Source organism: Micropterus salmoides, unplaced genomic scaffold (genome assembly GCF_014851395.1).
Source record: "Micropterus salmoides isolate LMB-PRFRI ecotype aquatic unplaced genomic scaffold, ASM1485139v1 Ms_hic_scaffold_11, whole genome shotgun sequence".
Lineage (NCBI taxonomy): Eukaryota > Metazoa > Chordata > Actinopteri > Centrarchiformes > Centrarchidae > Micropterus > Micropterus salmoides.
In genome coordinates, this window is record NW_024040152.1 from 29,688,446 (window position 1) to 29,710,236 (window position 21,791).

The 21,791-nt window shown below is 41.4% G+C and overlaps 1 protein-coding gene across 3 annotated transcripts in view; it reads left to right on the forward strand.

Annotated features, from left to right (window-relative positions):
• oxr1a (oxidation resistance 1a) overlaps positions 1-21,791 on the forward strand; it is a 173,488-nt gene that overhangs the window by 108,808 nt on the left and 42,889 nt on the right. For all 3 annotated transcript variants that reach the window (XM_038712188.1, XM_038712186.1, XM_038712187.1), the window contains one exon: positions 13,890-13,972. In XM_038712188.1, coding sequence (XP_038568116.1) covers positions 13,890-13,972 — 83 coding nt within the window. The remainder of the gene's footprint in view (positions 1-13,889; positions 13,973-21,791) is intronic.

The window sequence follows — 21,791 nt, forward strand, 5'->3', positions numbered from 1 at the left end:
GATTTTTTTTAGATTCTTTTACGTAACAATACTGCAATAAAAAAGTAATCAATTGCAATTAAAAGCCCTTCTTTCGAATATTTACTGAAGTATTTATCAGTAAAATGTACTTGCCTATCAAAATTACTGTACATGTCGTCATCATGCAAAATGACCCCTTTCTAAGTGTTTAGATGTATACTGTGTGCTCACATCTGTACAGAAAATATAAGAACCCTGTCTACCAGCAATAAATCACAATAATCACAATAAATGTCAAATGATTGTTTCTTTCAAGTTTAAAGGTGGATTTTTGCTCCTGAGTAAAAGTTGAAGAAACCAAATGGTTGATTGTGGTTTTAAACTAGTTTTTATGGTCAGAACATGACAAACACTTGATACAAAATAGTGGGTCACTTAAGAAATCTGAGGTAGAACATTCAAAACAATAATGATAAAATCTTTTTTCAACAATTATGTATTTGTAAAATGAAGTAAAGTCCATTTTCAGTCCCTTTTCCTAAACTAAATAAATACTGTAATACAAAAATTAAGTGCTAATTCATTCATGATTCAAATTTAATAATTTATTGAACATTTATAGAACATGTGTTCTAGTGTTACTGAGGAAAATTATATGGCAGTACTTATCATTATTTTGTATTGCCCAGCCCTATTTTAAAGTTTTAAAAAGTATGGTATTTCCCTCTGACATATTGATATGTCACCCTTTTTTAAGCAGCATAAAATGGATACAGTCAATTTAAATACAAGTACTACAAATTTGTGCCTAGAGCATGACTATGTGACTTTTGAAAGATGAAATTTACCCGCATTTGGCCCAATCTGTACAGTACCTACTGAAATCTTGACTCCTGAACAGAACTCTTTGCTTTTGGCTCAATCTGAGAAGTTCTTATAATGCAGAGTTTGTGTTTCTCATAGCTGAGCTCATCACTTCTCCTGCTATTGATTAGAGCAGTAACCTGAGAGGTTTGTGTTGCTGTCGAGATGCCAGGACTCTTAAGGGCGATGTAAACCGATAAAGATGCGCTGTTGGATCACAGAGGTGGACGGCACAAGTGTACAGTGTATAAGTGTCTTCAGTCAATCCAAGGTTTAGTCCATTAATTAAGGGTAATTATATAATAACAAATGAACACTGGTCATTAATGCCCCTTTGCAAACCATCACTGTTCATCATCATCACTTGAGTTACAGCGTTGCATTACTGTCACTACAGCAAGTGTACATTATGTCTATGTATCATCATCACCATCGATCCAGCCTACGCAGAGTTAGACTTCAGCCATACCATTCATCATGTCCCCCTTTATCCCTTCAACACACACACACACACACACTCATCCCCAGCTTTGACTTGCAAAGAAATATTGCCCCAAGTGCAAAAACCTTAATGCCATAGGTGGGAGGAATCACAGCGTGATTAGTCAGCCTGTAGTCTGAATGCATGTGACAGCAGAGAGGAGGAGGACAGGAGATCTGGAGCTTAAGTGGGACCTCCTGTTTTCAGCTGCATCAACTGTTGATCAAAGTGCTTTCACTGTGGCTGTGTCCGAAATCACCATTTATTCACTACTCCCTACTCTCTATCTAGTGAGTCATATATAGAGGACTATATACTGAGCTCACCCGCAAAATGAAAGCAACACTTGGACCCTTCTCCGATCATTATGTCAGCACCGTTAATCACATCATTGCCGTTGGACAGTCGGTTGGTGGACTGTTTTGTTATATCCGCACAATGCATGATGATATAAACGGCTTGGTTAGTGACCATCGGTTGTACACTACTTTTCAAAAGGCATTCTGGGATACTTTGAGTGGACTACATAGGATATAATAATGCTCACTATACGTTCAGACAGCACTACAAAATGGCGAGCTCACTACATATTCCACTATATAGTGAGTAGTGGGTGATTTCGGACACAGCCTGTGTGTTACATATTTGTCGTGGTTCATGGTATGCAGGTCATAGTTTCATCACAGTGGTGACAGTGTCTGTGTGTGGAGATATAAACTCAGCAAAAAAAGAAACGTCCTCTGACTTTCAACTGTTTTTTCTTTCAGTAAACTTAATGTGTGTAAATATTTGTATGAACACTAAAAGAGTCAACACCATAAGACATAAACGAAAAATGTTTCACAGACATGTGACTAACAGAAAGAGAATAATCTGTCCCTGAATGAAGGGAGGCTCAAAATCAAAAGTGCCAGTCAGTATCTGGTGTGGCCACCAGCTGCTTGAAGTACTGCAGTGCATCTCCTCCTCATGGACTGGACCAGATTTGTCAGTTCTTGCTGTGAGATGTTACCCCACTCTTCCACCAAGGCACTTGCAAGTTCCTGGACATTTCTGGGGGGAATGGCCCTAGCCCTCACCCTGCGATCCAACAGGTCCCAGACGTGCTCAATGGGATTGAGATCCGGGCTCTTCGCTGGCCATGGCAGAACACTGACATTGCTGTCATGCAGAAACTCACGCACAGAACGAGCAGTATGGCTGGTGGCATTGTCCTGCTGGAGGATCATCTCCGGATGAGCATGCATAAAGAGTACCACATGAGGGAGGAGGATGTCTTCCCTGTACCGCAAGGCATTGAGATTGCCTGTAATGACAACAAGCTCAGTCCGATGGTGATGTGATATACCGCCCCAGACCATGACGGACCCCCCACCTCCAAATCGATCCCGCTCCAGAGTACAGGCCTCGGTGTAACGCTCATTCCTTCGACGATAAACACGAATCCGTCCATCACCCCTGGTGAGACAAAACCGTGACTCATCAGTGAAGAGCACTTTTTGCCATTCCTGTCTGGTCCAGCGAAGGTGGGTTTGTGCCCATAGGCGGCGTTGGTGCTGGTGATGTCTGGTAAGGACCTGCCTTACAACAGGCCTACAAGCCCTCAGTCCAGCCTCTCCCAGCCTATTGCGGACAGTCTGAGCACTGATGGAGGGATTGTGTGTTCCTGGTGTGACTCGGGCAGTTGTTGTGGCCATCCTGTACCTGTCACGCAGGTGTGATATTCGGATATACCGATCCTGTGCAGGTGTTGTTACACGTGGTCTTCCACTGCGAGGATGATCAGCTGTCCTTCCTGTCTCCCTGTAGCGCTGTCGTAGGCGTCTCACAGTGCGGACATGGCAATTTATTGCCCTGGCCACATCAGCAGTCCTCATGCTTCCCTGCAGCATGCCTAATGCACGTTCACGCAGATGAGCAGGGACCCTGGGCATCTTTCTTTGGGTGTTTTTCACAGTCGGTAGACAAGTCTCTTTAGTGTCCTGCGTTTTTAGAACTGTGACCTTAAGTGCCTACTCTCTGTAAGCTGTTAAGGTCTTAATGACCATTCCACAGGTGCATGTTAATTAATTGATTATGATAAATTGAACATGCATGGAAAACATTGTTTAAACCCTTTACAATGAAGATCTGTAAAGTTGTTTGGATTTTTATAACATTATTGTTGAAATACACAGTCCTGAAAAAGGGACGTTTCTTTTTTTGCTGAGTTTACAATCAGCAATTGTTGCCATAGTTTCAGTACTGATATTAAAGCAATATTTTGATACCTTATTTTGAGAAATATGAACCAGTTGGTCACTTTTGTCTAGACTGAAATGTCTCAATCACTGTTGGATGGATTGCCATGACATTCATAACCCTATCCCAGCGGATGAATACCACCTACCTTAAGTGATCTTCTGACTTTTCTTTCAGCGCCAACATGAGGCTTGACATTATGTCTCATCTGCTATTCAGTGGATTGCAATTAAATGTGGTACAGACATTCATGCTCCCCTCAGGACGAATTGTAATAACTTTGGTGATATCCTGACTCATCTTGCACCACCATCAAGTCAAAATAATTTGGTTGATCACCAAATACCTGCAGAACTAATGACATTCCCATCACCCTCAGCTCTACTAATGTAAACTCTGTAGTTCTAACTCTCATGCTAACACACTAAACTAAGGTGGTGATCATTATACCTGCTAAATATTATCATATTAGCCTTGTCATAATGAGTGTGTTAGCATGCTGACATTAGCATTTAGCTCAAAGCATCACTAGGGACAGACCCACAGAGCTGCACACATGCCTGTAGACATTTAACAAAAGAAGCCAAAATCCTTTAAATGTTTTCATCACAAGCCAGCACTTATCTGAAACTGGCAACATTTTTATTTCAACTCTGAAATTAAGAATTTAAGTACCAACAAAGTAATTGTCTTCGTATTACTTGTTTTGATATTAAATCTTCACACTTGCGAAGCTGCAAACAGGGGAGTGTTTGGCATTGTTGCTAGATAAACTTAAATAATTAATCAGTTCATACTCTTGCTGGATCATTTTCTGTCTGATTAATCAGTTAATCAGCTAATTGTTCCAGCACTATACTTGTGAACACAGTAACACACAAAAGAGATTTGCATGGTGTCTGTGCCCTGCAGATTCCCCCTTTAAGATCAACTGAAACAACTTAGAGTTTTAAGATAGGGCATTCATATTAATAATACAGATGTAAGGGAACCCAATGGTATGCTGAGAAAGGTATTCTTAATTAATATTTAAGTTGACATCCTCATAGTTCATAAAGACATATTAACCTTATGGTTAATATGTCTTTATGATGAAAATGAGGCACCTTATGTGCTTCAGAACAATATGATTTGAAGCAATTATTCCACAAGCTGAAACTACTTCTGTTTAAAGCAGACAGGCCACTCTTAATTTTTTTAATAACACCTTTTCCCTTTCAGTCTGCACCAGGTTTGTCACTATGGAAACAGTCATGTACACGCCGTCAGAATATTAATTAAAATGAGAGTGTGTTAGCATTTTGACACGCCACAGTACAGACCGCTGTCTGGCTTTTAAAGTTGGGAAAATGGAAAGAGAATCATCTCGCAGTGTAAAGAATTTAAGCCACATTACCAGCGACACAACAGGGGTGCGATTAGCCAACGTGGGGAGAGTGTTAATGAGAGGACAGGGCAGATCCCGAGCCTCCTGTTCTAGCATGGACATGCCCACACACACACTTGCACACATGCAAAACTGCTGTTCAGCAAAGTTTCCCGTAAAAGCTGACTGGTGTATAGGCTGGTCTGTGGAGGCTGGCAGTGTAATATAGAGCTGAGTGGTACTGAGAGTGTTGGCAAAGGGATGTCTCCTGTCACACTGTGTTCTCTGTGTTCAAGTTGACAGCTACACTAGACCCATGTACTGTATATTCATTACAATAGAAAGACCACAGCTTGTGCTAGCACTGTAGCACCTTTCATATATTCAGTGGTATTCATAACTCCTCTGAGTTGATTAGGAAAGTTGACATTTGCTGTTGTTGGTGTGATACATCGCCTTCATCTCCTTTACAATGAGAGAAATAATTAGGCGATCCAAGAATGTAATTACTTTTCTGCAGTTTGGAGACATTAAAGGTATTTGCATTTACATTTATTGATTTAGCTGACTTACAATTGCTATACATGTTAGAGGTAGCACGCCTCTGGAGCAACTAGGGGTTAAGTGTCTTGCTCAGGGGCGCATTGGTAAATGGGTCACAGTGGGGAATTGAACCCAGGTCTCTCACACCAAAAGCATGTGTCTTATCCATTGCGCCATCACCATGTATTTGAAAGAAAAACAGCCAGCCTTTAAAATAAGTAATACATTAGATAACCATGTTGCACTATCATTATATGACTTTGTGTTTCTGGCTGTGTTTATGTCTGTAGCCAAACATGAAGTGAGAGGTTGCTCTCTGGCACCAGCAAGACACACCATCAGTGAAGGTGGCCTCTCAGGTCTCTGAATCAAACTACTTTATTATGCTTATGGTATATAAAAACCTAACGTAGCTTTGAATACATAATAGCTGTGCTTTTGCACACGAGAAAGAGGCTCTGCGCTGTAATAATGTTGTCATGTCCACCTTACGACGTGGTGATAAGATAGCAGCACCACCAGCTTAGCTTTAAAGCCAGAGTTTGTCACTGTAATAGTCAGCACTTTTTACCAGTGTTTTGTTTGAGTAAGCATTTCACTGCGTGTACTTGGCTGGTCAGTCCCTTTTCACACACTCTTGACTTCAGGTCAGAAAAAACAACTCTCCATCTATCCCCCTTAGCCCAACACTGTGGCCCACATGTCGGGATTAAGAGCTTTCACAGTATTTTCTTCCCTATGTTCTGCTTGTGTTTCCTAAGACAACAACTTAGTTTTTAATATATGAACGCTTTACATAGCCTAAGTGTAGCTGCATGATTTTGATCAATATCCAGTGATCCAATCAGGTGCAAAGGTCGCTGGCTTTGAAAACCACTTTCTGACTTGTCCTCCCCACCTCTCTATCCTAAATTGTCATACACTCAAATTGGAGGATGTTGCCACAAGTGAGCAGCCTGTGTCACAACACGTTTTGCTCTCAAGGCAGAAAAGCAAATGGAAAAGCAATATTGTTTTGTGTTGTGAAACAGCCTTATTATCTTTTTACTTTATATTCGTATTGGATTGTTGATTTAACTAGCTAGCAGGCTGATTCTGTTTTGAAAAGATGTCCATTACGGGCTGTTATAATCTGTGCCAGAGGGCTGTTGACATTGTTCAAATCCAATTGCCAATAGATGTTAAAGTCAGAACATACTTAATGTGCATTAATGTCCACAATTCCCACTGTCCCTCTTTCTGTTAAAGTAAAATGTAACAGCCAAAGTATGTGGTGCGTAGCCTAGGTGTTGTTTTACATACAAGGAGCTGGACAAATTAAGTACTGCTGCAGCTAATGAATCACTTTTTGTATTAATTAATTTGAATCTATAAAATATTAGGAAATTAGAGCCTAAGGTGTCATCTTTAAATTGTTTATTTTGTCTCAACAAGAAACTCATTTAGCTTATAGAAAAGCTGCAAATCTACACATTGTAAAGTGTGTTTTTAGCCATGCTGTTGGCGTGGCTGTAAGGATGGCAGTGTCAGTCTGTCAGTCCACCACTTTGGTCCAGACTTGAATATCTCCACAACTATTGGATTGAGTGCCATGAAATTTAGTTCAGACATTTATGGTCCCCAGGTGATCCCTTGATTTTTCACTAACATAGCACTATGGCAAGGCGATATGGCAAAAAATGTTACCACAAAATTTCATCATTTGATATTGATAATTATCACAGTAAATGTCAAATCATTATTTCTTTCCAGGCTGACATTTGCTCCCGATTGAAAGTTGAAGAAACCAATTGTTTAAAGGTGGTTTTTAAACAATTTTTATAGTCAGAACAAACACTCGATGCCAAACAGTGGATCACTTCACAAATCTGATGTAAAACATTCAAAATAATTATGGTTATATATAACATAATATAATTATAATTATATATAAATATTTTTCAAACAAATAAGTATGAGTAAAATTAAGTACAATGTTTTTTCAGTCCCTTTCCCATAACAAAATAAATATCTTAATAGAAAAATGAATTAAAGCAAACATTTATGGACCGTTTGTTTTATTGTTATTGAGGGAAAATATATTGTGATAATTATCATTATTGTTTTATTGCCCAGCTATATATAGCACCATCATCAGGTCAAAATTTGTAATTTGTCCAATACTTTGGGTTATGAACAAATACCTGTAAAACGGATTACATTCCCATCAGCCACATTTCGTTAAGTGCTAATTATGTTTGCTTGTTAAATGGCCTAATACAACATTGTAGATGGTAATTGGTGGACGTTTTCTTACTAATCAAGTAATCTTTTAGCACTAAATATAACAATATGATGCAGATGTCCTCAAAAATGACCACAGAGCTGAATCAACATCTCTGACAGAGATACTGTGCCATTGACTCTGTCCTCCCTACAGCGCAAACTTTTGAGGAAAAGTCTCCAGCTCTCTAACTAGTCCTACACCATTTAGGGGTTTTCTAAAAATAACATCTGGGGGGAGGGCTGCATAGCCAGCAGGCAGGAAAAACAAGGGAACAGGGGGAAATTGGCTGTTTGTGTATTCAATCAAACCATGAGGGAATGTTAGTCAGATAGTTGTTGACTCTCCTATTCCCTGCCTGCTTCAGTTTGTCATGGCTATGTACAAAGTGAGGGGAACTATATATTTAGCAGCTGTGATTCATACTTAACAGATTGCACGGGTACAGAACACGGCACAGAGTCGAATAAAGAAGCATTTGCATTTAGCTCTTGTCAAGAATGAATTCCTTGCATTCCTTGGCAGTGGTTGGATTTGGAAATGTACAAATTCCCAAAGGTTTACATAGATTGTGTGTGTCTTTAATGGAGAGATTTTCCGCTGTTTCTTTTTTCTGTGTAATTTCATCACAGAGGACATCCATCAATGGCAACAATGAAAAAGATGTGACTTCACAAGCTTTTTCATAGTAATGTCTTCGCAAGAAATCATCACAGTAAAACTGCCTAATGCTAGTTCAGTAAGGCAGTCTTTTAAAGAGTCTTTCCTTGTTTCATGTGTTTCATTGAACATGAGTCAGGACATAGATAGATAACTTAAGAATGCTTGTTAACAGAAGAGTTTTAACAACACATTTCAATATTTTCTTCTGTCCTCAAGAAGCCACTTCAGCAGGGGGTTTATTGCAGTTTTCATGACACAGAGAGAGGTGAGAGTCGAACCTTTCACCAGAAAAGTTACTTACTTATTATGTAATTGTGGTCATTTTGTAGTGGACATACATCAAGGACAAAACCCCTCATTGTTACCAGCTGTGCTCCTGTAGTGTTGTGTTGCTGTGACGCTGTAGGGTGGGCCATGACTTTGTTGCAGCCCTAGTCACAAATTTTTTTTTGTTAAGTTGCTCAGATAGGCATGACTTCTTGTGACTGTTTACATCCCAGATCGGTGAGAGGCAGCCTTTGTTTTTCCTGACACACAGCAGCTCCTTTCAGTGTCTGAGTGAGTCACACAGCTTCTCTCACAGTTGACCCAGTGTAATTGTAATCCAGCTTATTAATGAGCCAAGTAAAATGTTCTTTATGGGAAACGACAACAGTAAAATAGTGTACGCTGTGGCAACTGTTGTTTTGCTTTGTTGAACAACAAATTGGATAACTAGCGACCTCAGCTCACCTCTGCTAGAAATTTTCCCACTGTGCCTTTCAGCAAGGATAACTGCATTTACTCTAGATTGGCAAAGGCCCATTTCTTCATGCCTTTCCAGTACTGCCTCTACAAATCCAGATTCTGCCATTTTATCCATGTTATATCATGCTGTCTCAATGCATGATGTGCAACGTGTTAACTCTTAATGGAAACAAAGCATGTATAGTGTCAGAACAGGAACAAATCTTGTTGAAAAACCATCTGTATATGGACGGCAAAACCATTCTTTACTGAAAATTGAAATTCCGATACAAACAGAAGAAGTATCTTCCTTCTATATAGAAGCAGGGCTTATTTAGAGACAACAGATGCTCCTGGTTTCCTGTGGAGTGGGATGAAACTAGAGCTTTTGTTACTGAAGATGCCCCATTGCTGAGCTCCTCTGTGTGTCTGGAGTGTGAATAAAATGCCAATTTCTTGTGCCACCATCCATGGTGAGGTTTAATTTTAGACCAATCACTGGCTCACCATGTGCAAACACCCCTGCCGCTGCTAATGCATATCTGTTATTCTCTTTCGCTCCCTCTCTCTGCCGGTCTTGCTCTTCATAGCTCACTGTCACTGCTCCCTTCATTCAGAGTCTGATCTTGTCTTAACCCTGACTGGGCTCAGCCTGTGCCAGTTTAGTGTTTACAGCTGTCTATAAGCGCATCAAGCTACGATGTAAGTAAAACACTGCATGCTGCACAGTCTTTCTTGTTTCTGCGATTCTGTAGCTAACAAAGTAGATCAACACCACCACTGTTTACTAACAGAGTCCGGTTACATGCAGTCTGCTGTGCTGGCATGACCTGCAGTTAAACACAGACACAGTGGATTACATTTCATAACAGGAAAGCATGGAATCACAGTTATGACGTGTTGCCTCTAAATAGCAACTAATACGCAATCATCCATAGCTCCCGTTTGTGTTCTCCCACTGAAAGCAATCATCCTTCCAAGGTTTTTGTTTGGATACTGAATAATTGATTAGGCACATAACCACAGTTTGTGCAGCCATTGTGTTCTTTCTCAACACAACTACTTATCCAAGGTTTTCTTGGTGCCAGAAGTTATTGTATACACTACCTTAGTTGGGCAGTGTCTGACACAATCAAATGTCGTGACTCCCAGAAAGTGCTTCAATATTCAATGAAGCACAAATAATCTGGAGAAGTCCCAGGGACTTTCATTGTTGCATTTATACTCTAATACTGTGGTTCCCAATCCTGGGAGGTCTAGAACCGTTGTGGTGTTGTGGACTTACTTTTCTAATCAGCATCATCTTTGCTTCTTAATTTTCTTGTGAAATACCGGAAACTTTCATCATTTCTGGCCTCTATATGATCAATCTAAGAACAATCTGAGAGGGGGAAATCCCACTTTGTTTGAGTGAGTCCAAAATGTTTGATCCGATCTGACATGCATTCATTTTTCAATCAAGCCATAGAAACTAATATTCAATTATATTAAATATAATTATTTTACATGATTACAATTCAAATAAATATTTGAAATCATTGAAAACTTCTTCACCAACAATTAAACATTATGTCGCCAACTGGGCGATATTTAACAAGCAAACCAGACAAATCTGCAGATACGTCTGTCCCCCCTCCCATTCAGACAGATTTCTACCATCGTGGATATGTTTGGCCCAGTCACAACAGTCTAATATTGAACGGGTTTGATACAATGACAGTTTTTGTGAACAACCAAGATGGCTGCTGCTCATGTGGAACTGTTTCTGTTGAATTCGCTATCACGTCAGTACTAAACCAACCAGATGGCATATTTTCTTTAAAAGAAGAACTGCACTTTTGTTGATAAGAAAGGATTTGGTAAGTTTAATTTACCAACTACGCTGCATCACATTTCCTTGCTCTGATTGGTTGTAGGTCTATTCAGTTGCATCCAGAGACATTTTGGTCTGTGCCAGTTGATAATGCGGCTTGGAAATCGTACGTAGAGGTTCCAGACTAATACGCAGTTGCGATTCCAGGCTAGGCGATATTTAGACAAGGGATAAATTGGTTAGAGTTGGAATTACTAATATCTGTAAATCAAATTCTAAAAGATTATTGTTATGTAATCGAATAGGTCTTTTACACAGATAACTACTTCCCTAAAATGTTTTCTCCTCCACTGATAATGATCAGAGCTGAGAGCGAGTATGCCAGATCCATTCAGACCCACTCAGGTTTTAGACATCACCACACAGAACTCAATCCAACAGAGTAAAATTTGGACCTGGTCCAACACCTTGGTTTGTTTTCTGTTTTCCATAACCGAGTGAATCCGTGAAGACTTTGGCATTAAATCCATATATTGGCCAGCCTAAGCATACATTTAATGTCCAGCACTTACAGTATCAACTTTACTAGGCTGATATTTACACCTGAAGCAGCTCTAGTCTCCCTTGCCTTCTTACTTTCTGCCAGCCAGTCCTGAGCCCTAGAAATAGCAACACTGGTGTATGACTCATGTTTTTAGCTCTCTGAGATGCCTGATGAGGAAAACGCAAATAAAGGCAGTCATTGGTCATGTGCAACACCTCCAAAAGAAAGACTTTTAAAGACGTGGTATTATTCTCATTTTCAGGCTCAAAATCCTATTTAGGGGTTGTACCAGAACAGCTTTACATGGTTTAATAAAAAAAAAAGAAATACATCTTTTTTTTCATACTTCGCTTCGTTTTAGCTATGGAGTGATACATCTAGTCTCTAAATGATCTTTGTTCGGAGTGGCACATGCGCAGCCCCTAGTTAAGGACTATTAGCCAATCAGAAACAGATGTCTGTGAAGATTCTCGGTAATCCAGGTCATAGTTATCCAAAGAAGGTTAAAGTCAAGGGCAACTGGACTTGGTTGAAGATACTAGAAGACGTTTCGTCCCTCATCCAAAGGACTTCTTCAGTTCTGACTGACTGGCAGGGAAACTAAGCTGTTTAACCTCTGTGGGGTCGTTTCGCATGATCGTCGATACCGGTGGTTCGTTAGTGTTCCTGGCTGTCAGGAACGACAGTCATTATGATCATTAGGGCTACCAGTTCAGTCTTGGCCTTGGGTAGTCCTAATGATCATAACGACTGCGAGAAGCCGTTAAACAGCTTCAGCTGTAGGCTACATGTTGCCAAACAGCTTGGCAACATAGACTGGATCAAGAGTTTCAGAGAGGTGAGTTATTAATCTGCTACATCACAGTAACAACTTTATGTCCATTGACTGGAGGGTTGCTAGTGTTTGGAAGGGAGAGTAGGTGTGTGCTGCAACCAGTGTTTTTGAGGGCGTGTCGGACTAGCCACTTGGTGAGCGTTATATAAGAGGCATTTGACTTTGATCCCTGTGACGTCACAGGGATCAAAGGAAAACGGCTGGACTACAAACAAGCTGTTTTCAAGCAGTTTAGTGCAGTGTTTTCTGTGGGAGATGGGATCTCCCTTTGGGGTGGACTTGGGGCTTTTTCACTTTGCAAAGCTATTACATGCACAAAAAAGGTATATAACTCAATAAAAGAGAGGGAAAAGCCAAAAAGCATAATACCACCTCTTTAAGGGAGTTCTGTGAGGGCACTGGGTCAACATATACTGTATGTCCAACATAAATCCTTGATCCAAACTTCCTCCAATCAACTCCTTTCTTGGCTCTCACACCCTACACATTTGAACAACAAAGCCATGTAGATTATTCCTTAAGCCAATTTGCCCATGCTCCTGTCCTAAGTCAAAGACCAGAGTCAGCCCCTTTTCTGTATCTCCTCGGTTCCCAAGTGTCCCCTGCAGCTTCTTTAATCTCCTATCTTGTGCTTCTGTCTTTCATCTACTCACTTCAGTATTCCATCCACCCTCTTGCCTTCATCTCCATGCTTTCTTCACGTGCTTATTTCCATCCTCTTTTTGTCACCATCCACTCTTTTTTTTTAATTTGTCCTCTGTATACACCATAAACCATCAGATTATCTTACTCTCAGATTAAAACCCCCTGGTTGTCAGCTTGATCCTCTCCTTAATTCCCCTAACCATCGATCCTGGATCTTCACCTCTGCCTTCTCTCCCTTCCTGTATCTTCTAGTACCATTCAACTTGCCCAAGTCCTTTCACAAATAGTAGGAAATTTTAAATATTCCTTTGAAAATGCCTAAAAACCACTTGAACTGCCGCTACAACTCTACACCTCCACCCTCTTCTTCAGCTGCCACTTCCACACATGCTACATCCCCCATTACCCAACCAACACACAGCACTGAACCCTCCCTTCTCCTCCATCCACCCTCTGGTTCAGCCCCTCTTTTCCTTCTATTCCATCTCCAGCTTTGCCACCCCTTGCTTCTCAACTGAATCTATCTTCCTCTTCTCATCTCGAGCTTGTATCCAAAGCGGCGATGCCCTGATGGAGGTCAGCCTGGTCTCTTGTCTGCCGTGAGAGGCAACGTGTGAAAGAAGGCAAGGTGAACTGGTTTCAACAGCTGTCACTGCACTGTACGGTAGACGAGGAGGAAGAAGGGAGAGAGAGAGACGAGGATGATGGTGTGATAGAGGGAGAGCAAGGGCAGGAGGCTAGAAGCAGAGCGAGAAGGAGAGAGAGGGAGAGAGAGAGGGAGAAAGTGGTCCAGCGCTCACAGCTCACATCGCTGGCTGGCTGGCTGGCTCGCTCACTGTTGACGAATGAGCTGTCTACCCACGGGGCTGGGAAACGGCAGCTTGTAACAAGCTGGGGAGAGAGGAACATGAATGTAATGCGTACCTTGCCTCGCTTGCTTGCAGATACCGGCCAGAAGAAGACTCCTGAGAAGAAGGATGGAAGGCGAATGTCGTTCCAGAGACCCAAAGGGACCATAGAATATTCTGTGAGTAACGCACAAGCAACACTGCTTTTTCTGTGTCAATGTCGTTATGTGTTTTTGACGCTTATCTGCTCCCATGCTGCTGCTGCCGCTTCTGTGTGTGTCTGCTGCTGGTAGTTTCTGTAGCACTGACCAGCTCCAGTAATATTCTAGCTGGAGCAGTTGCGTTTGTGTTGTGAACGCACAGTGTCTGACCATGCTTGATAGCTCATTAATGAGGGGGAGAAGCATTTTGTGGATTTTGCCAGTCTAACACGTGTACCTCATGCTCGAAGTGTTTACTTAAGAGGAATCTGTGTGTGTGTGTGTGTGTGTGTGTGTAAACACAGAGTTGCAGGGTAGCTGATAGAAAGCTTGTGAAAAATAAAAAAAGACTCACTGTGCAGCAGCACAACACTCAGCTCCATTTTGCATGTTGATGTATAGGAATATATATATATATACGTTTCCTTCTGCTGAATCGGAGCAGCATCAGAGCGCTGGCAGTATATGCATTTGTTTTTCTATTGGTTCTCTGTGTCACATATCGGAGAGCATTCCACCACAGAGTTGGCTGTGCTCGCGAATGACCTTCCAACTGCGTTGTCATTTGTATTGATTTAGCTGTTGTGTGGGAGAAGGGGAGGGGGGTGAGGAGAGAGAGAGAGAGAGGGAGAGGGGCTCTGGTTCCCTGGCGTGAGCTGAAAATGGAGCCCTTCTCCGCTTTTCCTGATTGTGTTCTTCAAATGACCCTCAAATCCAGCTGCAGTCAGACTGCTTTTCCTCGCCTCTCTCTCCGTGGCAACAGTGGGGAGTGGGATTGCTGTGCCTCAGCTCCGGCTGTCTGCTGAAAGGACACGAAGGGAGGAAGGAAACAGGAAAGGGAGGAAGGAAACAGGAAAGGGAGGAAGGGAGGGAGGGAGGGAGGGAGAACAGGGTTCGTGGTCTCTCACTGACATTCCAGTCTGTTCTCCCAAACTCCTCTTCTCGTTCATTCTTTTTGGCAATTCACCATCGGGTTTCTCCGGCTGGCACTCCCGGCTCCCGGAGCTGCTGTAGGTATCACTGTGAGTGGCTCTCTTTCCCCACCTCCAACACCTCAGCAACAACACAGACATCACCTCCACATCCACAGCTTCCCCAACCTGTCCGTCATCCAAGACATGCTGATTGACAAGGCTCTTTTTTATCTCGCTGTGGCTTGAAAACCCTAAACCACTACAACAAGATATTTGTCAGAGCCAATGTCATGGTCCTGATATGAGCATAAGGGCCACAACGAGTCAGCAAGATGGACATAAATGCTGGCGTTAAAGAAAAATAGGGGACATTTTGTGTTTAGTTTGATTTTAAAAAAGAAAAAAAAGATCCAATCACACTGCATACTTATCCTTGTCAGCCATCACTCTCTCTTGCTCTCCTCCAACCATGCCGCCCCCCCCCCCCCCGCTCGCTGAGTGCTTAAGGCAGGATAACAAAGCCTCCCCTACACTGTGACAGACACATGTTCGCCAGTGTCTCACTGATTGGGAAGCGGCATTATCTTAAACTCATCTCTCGCGCCGGAGGTACGGCCGGCGATGTTTCCTTATTTCCCTTTCCCGTTTTTAATCTATTGCTCGGCGCCCACAGGAAAAAGGAGGTTTTCCTCTTATGTCGCCTTATCAACACAATCTCCCTCCCTCTCCCTCACCCCTCCACCTCACACACAGGCTTCTTTCTCTGCCCACTTTTTTTACTTATTGAGAAATAAACCGAGCAGCTGCAACCCATCTGCCTAGACGCTGATAACGCCTGTCTATTCGGCTAAGTCCAGCGATTGGCTGACCTGCATCCAATTAAAAAAGTGTTTAAAGTCTGTGGGAACAACAGAGATAGATGAGGAGACAGAAAGATGCAGTCAGAGAAAGGCAAAGAGCAGCACAGAGGTGAGCCGCGCAGTGGGAGGGGGGGCATTCTCTTCCCCACTGACAGGCCGAGAGGACGTCCAGTCAAAGTCAAACAAAATAAAGAACTGAAAGAGTGCAGGCCGTGCTTTATTACCTCCGATACACCAACTTTGCCACACCATGGTGCTCCAGTTGGGATGCTGTATTGGATTCGGCTGTTTTGACAAACACACCATTATGTAATGTATGTATTATTATGTTATAGGAATTACAGAAGGTTGAACCGGTAATTCGGTCTCTAAGCTGTAATGGACAGTTTGGGTAGTAATTCGGTTCACCTTAATTTTCTAATCCAAATATATAACCTGAGGGGTTTGTTTAAACCTGTCCAATCAGGGCATCATAGTGACCCAGGAATTTCTAAGAAGCTGACAACGTAATGACGACATCCCCAATTCTTTTTCCATCACTTCTCTACTGCTTGCTATCATATATATATATATATATATATATATATATATATATATATATATATATATATATATCATACAAATAGTCATATGTGCTCTGCAGAAATACAGTGGGATTGTTTTTCTTACCACTTCAGACGCCTTCTAGTAAAGCCCAACCGATCGGTATGCTGATATTATTGGCCAATATGAGCTCATGCAAATATATCAGTGACAGCCTATAAATGAAAATTAAAAAAGAAATGGGGAAGACGGATCCCTGACCCCTGTTGGGACACACGTGTTTGGAACGCCACCCATCCACCACAACATATCAGATTTTAAAATCTTCAAAGATCAAAGTCTTAAAAATTCTGCATTGATCCACTGAGTTCAGTGTCAGCATAACCAATATCAACCATGGCCAAAACTACAAAGAGAACATCTACTGTGCGAGAAACTGGATTGATTCTTTAATGTTGAGTCATGTTTAATGTTTTGGCCTGAACCTCCCATCCCACACTCTGTTTCAGTCTATTGCAGTGCTCTCAGCAGAACTGGCTCAGCAAAGCTCTCATTACATTTTGTATAATGACACTAGAGAGCAGTTTTTTAGGGGAAGGACTGTCTGCAAATATCTGTTTGAAGAATAAGTAAACAAGACCGCATATCTGAGAAAGCATTCGGTTCCAGCTCACTGTGCTTGACAGTTTCTGATACTTAGTGCTCCAGGCATGTTTCGGTCCATACCAAAAACATATTGAGGCTTTAATAACCAGCCAACAACATGTCTACTTCTGTTTTATAAATGCTACTCTACTGATTATAATCTACATGCAGATGGGTCACGATTCCACCAAATGTGAAGACTATAAAAGCTAATAATGACAGAGCCATGGTCTCTCAAATCACCAGTCTGCAGGTTGAATGGATTTCTGCTGGGCTGAGAGGAAGCACTGTGGGTATTAGTGGACTTGCGAACATTAGATGAGTCATACGCCGAGCGCCAGGTGTGTGTGTGAACACAGAGAGATACACACATTGTCGGCAATCTTAACTCCTGACAATCAGTCACTCTGATTGCATTATTCACCGCTGGGTGGGAGAGGCAATCCCACTGTTTCAGCTCTTTCACAGCTCTCTGTCTGAGAGTAGGAGAACAGGTCATTGGATGATGGTTAAATGATGGGGATTGGAGGAGCGTGTGGATGGCAATGTTAAAGGGGATTGATAATGGGATAGAGGGGAATGCATGTGGAGAAGTTGGTAGCTTAATACGTAGCTGAATGGGTAGAAGAGCAGACTAATACATGATGTCCAGATGTCCACATCACACTTTTACCCTTTAATCAAAGCATTTTTAATTTCTATTGCACTTGTCCCACCTACATGTTGGAGCCTGTGATTCTTGTTTAAAGTTATCCAAAGATATAAGCTGGAGGGCTAAAATATTGTTGACATATTGTGCGAGGTGAACTTTCCAGTTCAGTCAGTGCTCAGCCAGGGTTTGAGCCAGAGCCTGCCATTGTGACAGTAGCCCTTAAAAAACACAAAATATCCCTGTAATAGACCCTTGGCTAAGCCACGTCAGTTTGAGACAGCCTGAATACAACCTTCAAAAGCACAATGCAACTGCAAAACTGCCTGCTTCTTTCTGAGATTGCTTTTTCCAAAAATTAGACAATATTTCTCCAGGGAATGAAGTTACAGACAGTGGCAGCGCCGTGATAAAAGTCCAACAGGTCCGACAGTTTGTCGGACTGAGCAACAGTAACTAAAGGGGGCGTGGCTTAGCAAAGGTGCAATTAGCAAGCTTCTCAAGCGGGTTAACTTTCAAAATAAATATTAATACAAACTACAAAATGACGTGACTGTTTTCTGGTAAAGCGTGCATCGTGAGTCAGTCTGTATGCTCTGCCAAAGATGTCTTTTAGGGAGGGAAATTCCACTCTATATTGTGTTGATATTTAAAAGTTTAGATTTTTTTGGTGTTCAAAAAGAACAACCGACTGATGAGTGTGTTGCTCACTAAGCGATCGTGTGTTAGCTGCCTGTGCATGTCATTTTCACCGTACGTGGTAACTAGATATCAGTCGAGGACTGTCAGCTGATGCTAGTAGATATCAAACAATGCTCAGAATCACTTAAGTTATACTTTAAGTACGTCACAATTCAGGGTCCAAAATTGGCACCAGCCACCAGCCAAATGCTGGTAAAATATGCAAATGGTCTGTAGATTTACTTCATCACCTGCCAAAAAACAATGGTAATCTATTGAGTGGCTGGTAGACTTTGAGCATTCACTAGCCGTTGGCTGGTGGACAAAGTTAATTTTGCACCCTGCGTCACATTATATCACACCATTATCAGCTTCCAAAAGTGAGGCTGAGAGTTGGCAACAGGATCAATTTAGATGAAGTCTTCAGATTCATTGTCAGACGTGACTTACCAGTAGTGTGTCATTATTACCAAATAAATGGAAATAGTCATTTCTATAGTCATATGTAATCAAAAAGAAAGTTTGTTATATTTCTCATCATCTACGAAAGCCCTAAACGGCCATCGATTCAAATATTTTTTTTACTCCGTTTTCCCGTGATAACGGGATCATTTTCTCGTTATCTCGAGATAATGAACCATAGCTGAATACGGGGGTCTGAGTCAGTTTGCTGAGTCAGTAGTTAGCTCAGTTGGTAGTGCGCAGGACTTGCATCCCAAGGGATTGCAGGTTTGACCCCTGCTCTCTGCAAGTTTTTTATTCTTTTGTGTGTTTTTTAATCATTCTCTTCAACAAAGTTGTTGTTGAAGAGATTCAGGGGAAACCAATCACACATTTCCCGACAGCTATTTCAAAGGTTCTGAAATAGCCGTCAGGAAATGTGTAGTTAAATGGATTCGTCACGTCGTACATTTTTGTTGTTGAGTGTTTATCTGTGTTGTTGTATATTTTTATGTTGTCAGTTTATATATTTATATGTACACAATAATATCTTCCGTTGCGTTACTTCTGCACGGCACAGACCCAGAATAATGCACATGTATATATCTGCAACGTTGTTCTTCCATTCCATATTTATATATTTCTACATTTATTTATGTTGACTGTATGCTTGTCTACATGTAACACCTTATCACCACAGCAAATTCCTCGTATGTGTAAAACACTACTTGGCAATAAAGCTCCTTCTGATCTTCTGATCTGATCTTCTGGATGAATTTCCTCTGCCTGGGAATGGTGGGGAAAGGAAAAGTCCGTAGTTTGATGAATGTGGACCAATTGCTTGGATGCGCACACTCCAGCACGTGCTTAATTGTGAGCATGTGAATCAGTCATCTTCATAACAACTTTGTTGGAGAGGAATATGAAAAACATTTTTGTTTTTAAAATTGGTCTTCCATGACGTTTGAATTCACAATCTTAAGACTATGAGTCCTGTGCCTTACCAACTGAGCTATTCAGTGGCACTGAAACCACCTTGAAATTACCATTAAGAAACATTCTTGCCAAACTCGTTATCATGGGAAAACGGAGTAAATAAAGATATGAATCGATGGCCGCTTCCGTAATCATCTTATATATTTTTAATGTTAATCTGTAGCACTCAGCAGGTGAACAGCTTTCATTGTAATGTTCCCCTGTCCCACCATGGATGAAGCAATAAAAAAGTTATAATGGGCTCATTTGGCTCCCTTCTAGACAATCCTGGCTCAAATACTGCCTGAGCTGTGGCATTTCTAAAACATAGTGGATCTCTTTTTGCTTTGTCATTAGGTCCCTGTATATGTGTTGGTAAATCAGGCTATCAAAACCTGAAGTAGGAGGCCTGAGCCCGCCACAGGGAGGGATCCATCAGAGCTTAAAAGTGAGACCGCAAACTTGGACTGTGTCTCCTGAAAAGGGACAGAATAATGTGACTTTCTCCCCTTTCACTTATAGAGGATCTAAATTTAGTTCTGCAAACGATCAGCAAGGGTGTACACACAATACACATACCATTAGGGTAGTAACGACAAAGTCGCCATGGCAACTGTCATGCTAAAGCTGGGCTTCATCCTTCATTATAAAATGAGGAGCTGCTTTGATATGGCATTATGGGTGATGAAACCGTACACTGTTGAGTTTTATTTCCAGTTTAATGACGACATAGTTGATGAATAATGTTGATTATGGTTCCTGTTTTTTTAGTTTTTTTACTTGTGACTCCTGGACCTAGTAGTTGTTGGCTGTCCAGCCAACTACTTGAATCTGTGCGTCCTCTCCTGTTCAACAAGGTGACCATTAGCTAGATGTCAGTCACTCTCAAGATGGCTGCCACGGCCTTGCTCTACCCTTCTGCTTGAAAGGACGTATGTCACCCTAACAAGAAGAAGCTTAATTATTCATCCCCAGTTTGAGATGAATAATGTGTATTATTGATCTGGAGGATAAGAAGATAGAGTTCCTGGCATTAGTGGCTATGATCCTGATTGTGATTACTCTGTATTTCTCTTCCTTTCACTCCCTTGTTCTGCTGTCAATGTGTCAATAACGGGTCTTTATCAGTGGGTCACATTTACATGTGCCCTGTCCTCTGCCACTTTATTGAGTTAGAGATAGCTCCTCTTACAGTGAGATCACTGGCTGAAAATCTTAGGTTTGGTGGAGTCACATTTACATGTGTCATTTTAGTGGTCCTTTGGTGGTTCTGTGACGTATGAAGCTGCTAATATCTTGCCTGTGTTGATTCGTTAAGCTTAAAAGGCAGACTTGAGTCATATTATTAAACCACATTTGGTTCCAAGATCAGCCCACCATCTGGCCTTGCCAATGTTTACTTCATTTAACACCAAATTTTTTTTATCCATATTGATGGCTGAGCTACTGATACAAGAACTAACACGGCAGCTATTTGATACAAGAGCGCGCAGCTGTCATAGGTTAGGGCAAGCATTAAAATATCTAGTCTGTAGTGTAAAAACTAGAGGTTTCTTTGATATAAGCCAAGTATGTGCCCTTATATTGCAGAATGCTAAAGAAAACCATATAAAAACAGTGTTTTAGCAGCTGTAAATGTCCTGCAGACCTGAATGTCCTGTAGGCTGGCTTTGTGCTGGGCAACAGAGGAGCTATAAAGCTAAAAATAAATATTTCATGGATGAGACGGTAGCAAATAGCACCTAGGGAGAATCGATGCTCTCTGCTGAAGCCGCCTGGATGAAAGGCTCTGACACTGTAGGAGCCCTGGTGATTATTAACTCCTTATGCTCCTTACTTTAATACAAGAAGGACAGCGCCTGTTGTCCCTTAAAACAAGACTTTGAGTTTTCTAACGGCAGCCATGTACCAAGGACGTCACAAAACAAACACAAATGCTGAACAGGGGATTGTAATTACATAATCACTGATGACACCCCACAGTAAGAATTTTAAAGGTTAGGCTATACTTTGAAGTTATTGTCCTGCTTTTTATGGCTGTGTTGTAAATACACGGTAAGTGCGTATTTGTGCGTATCATAGTGGAGACT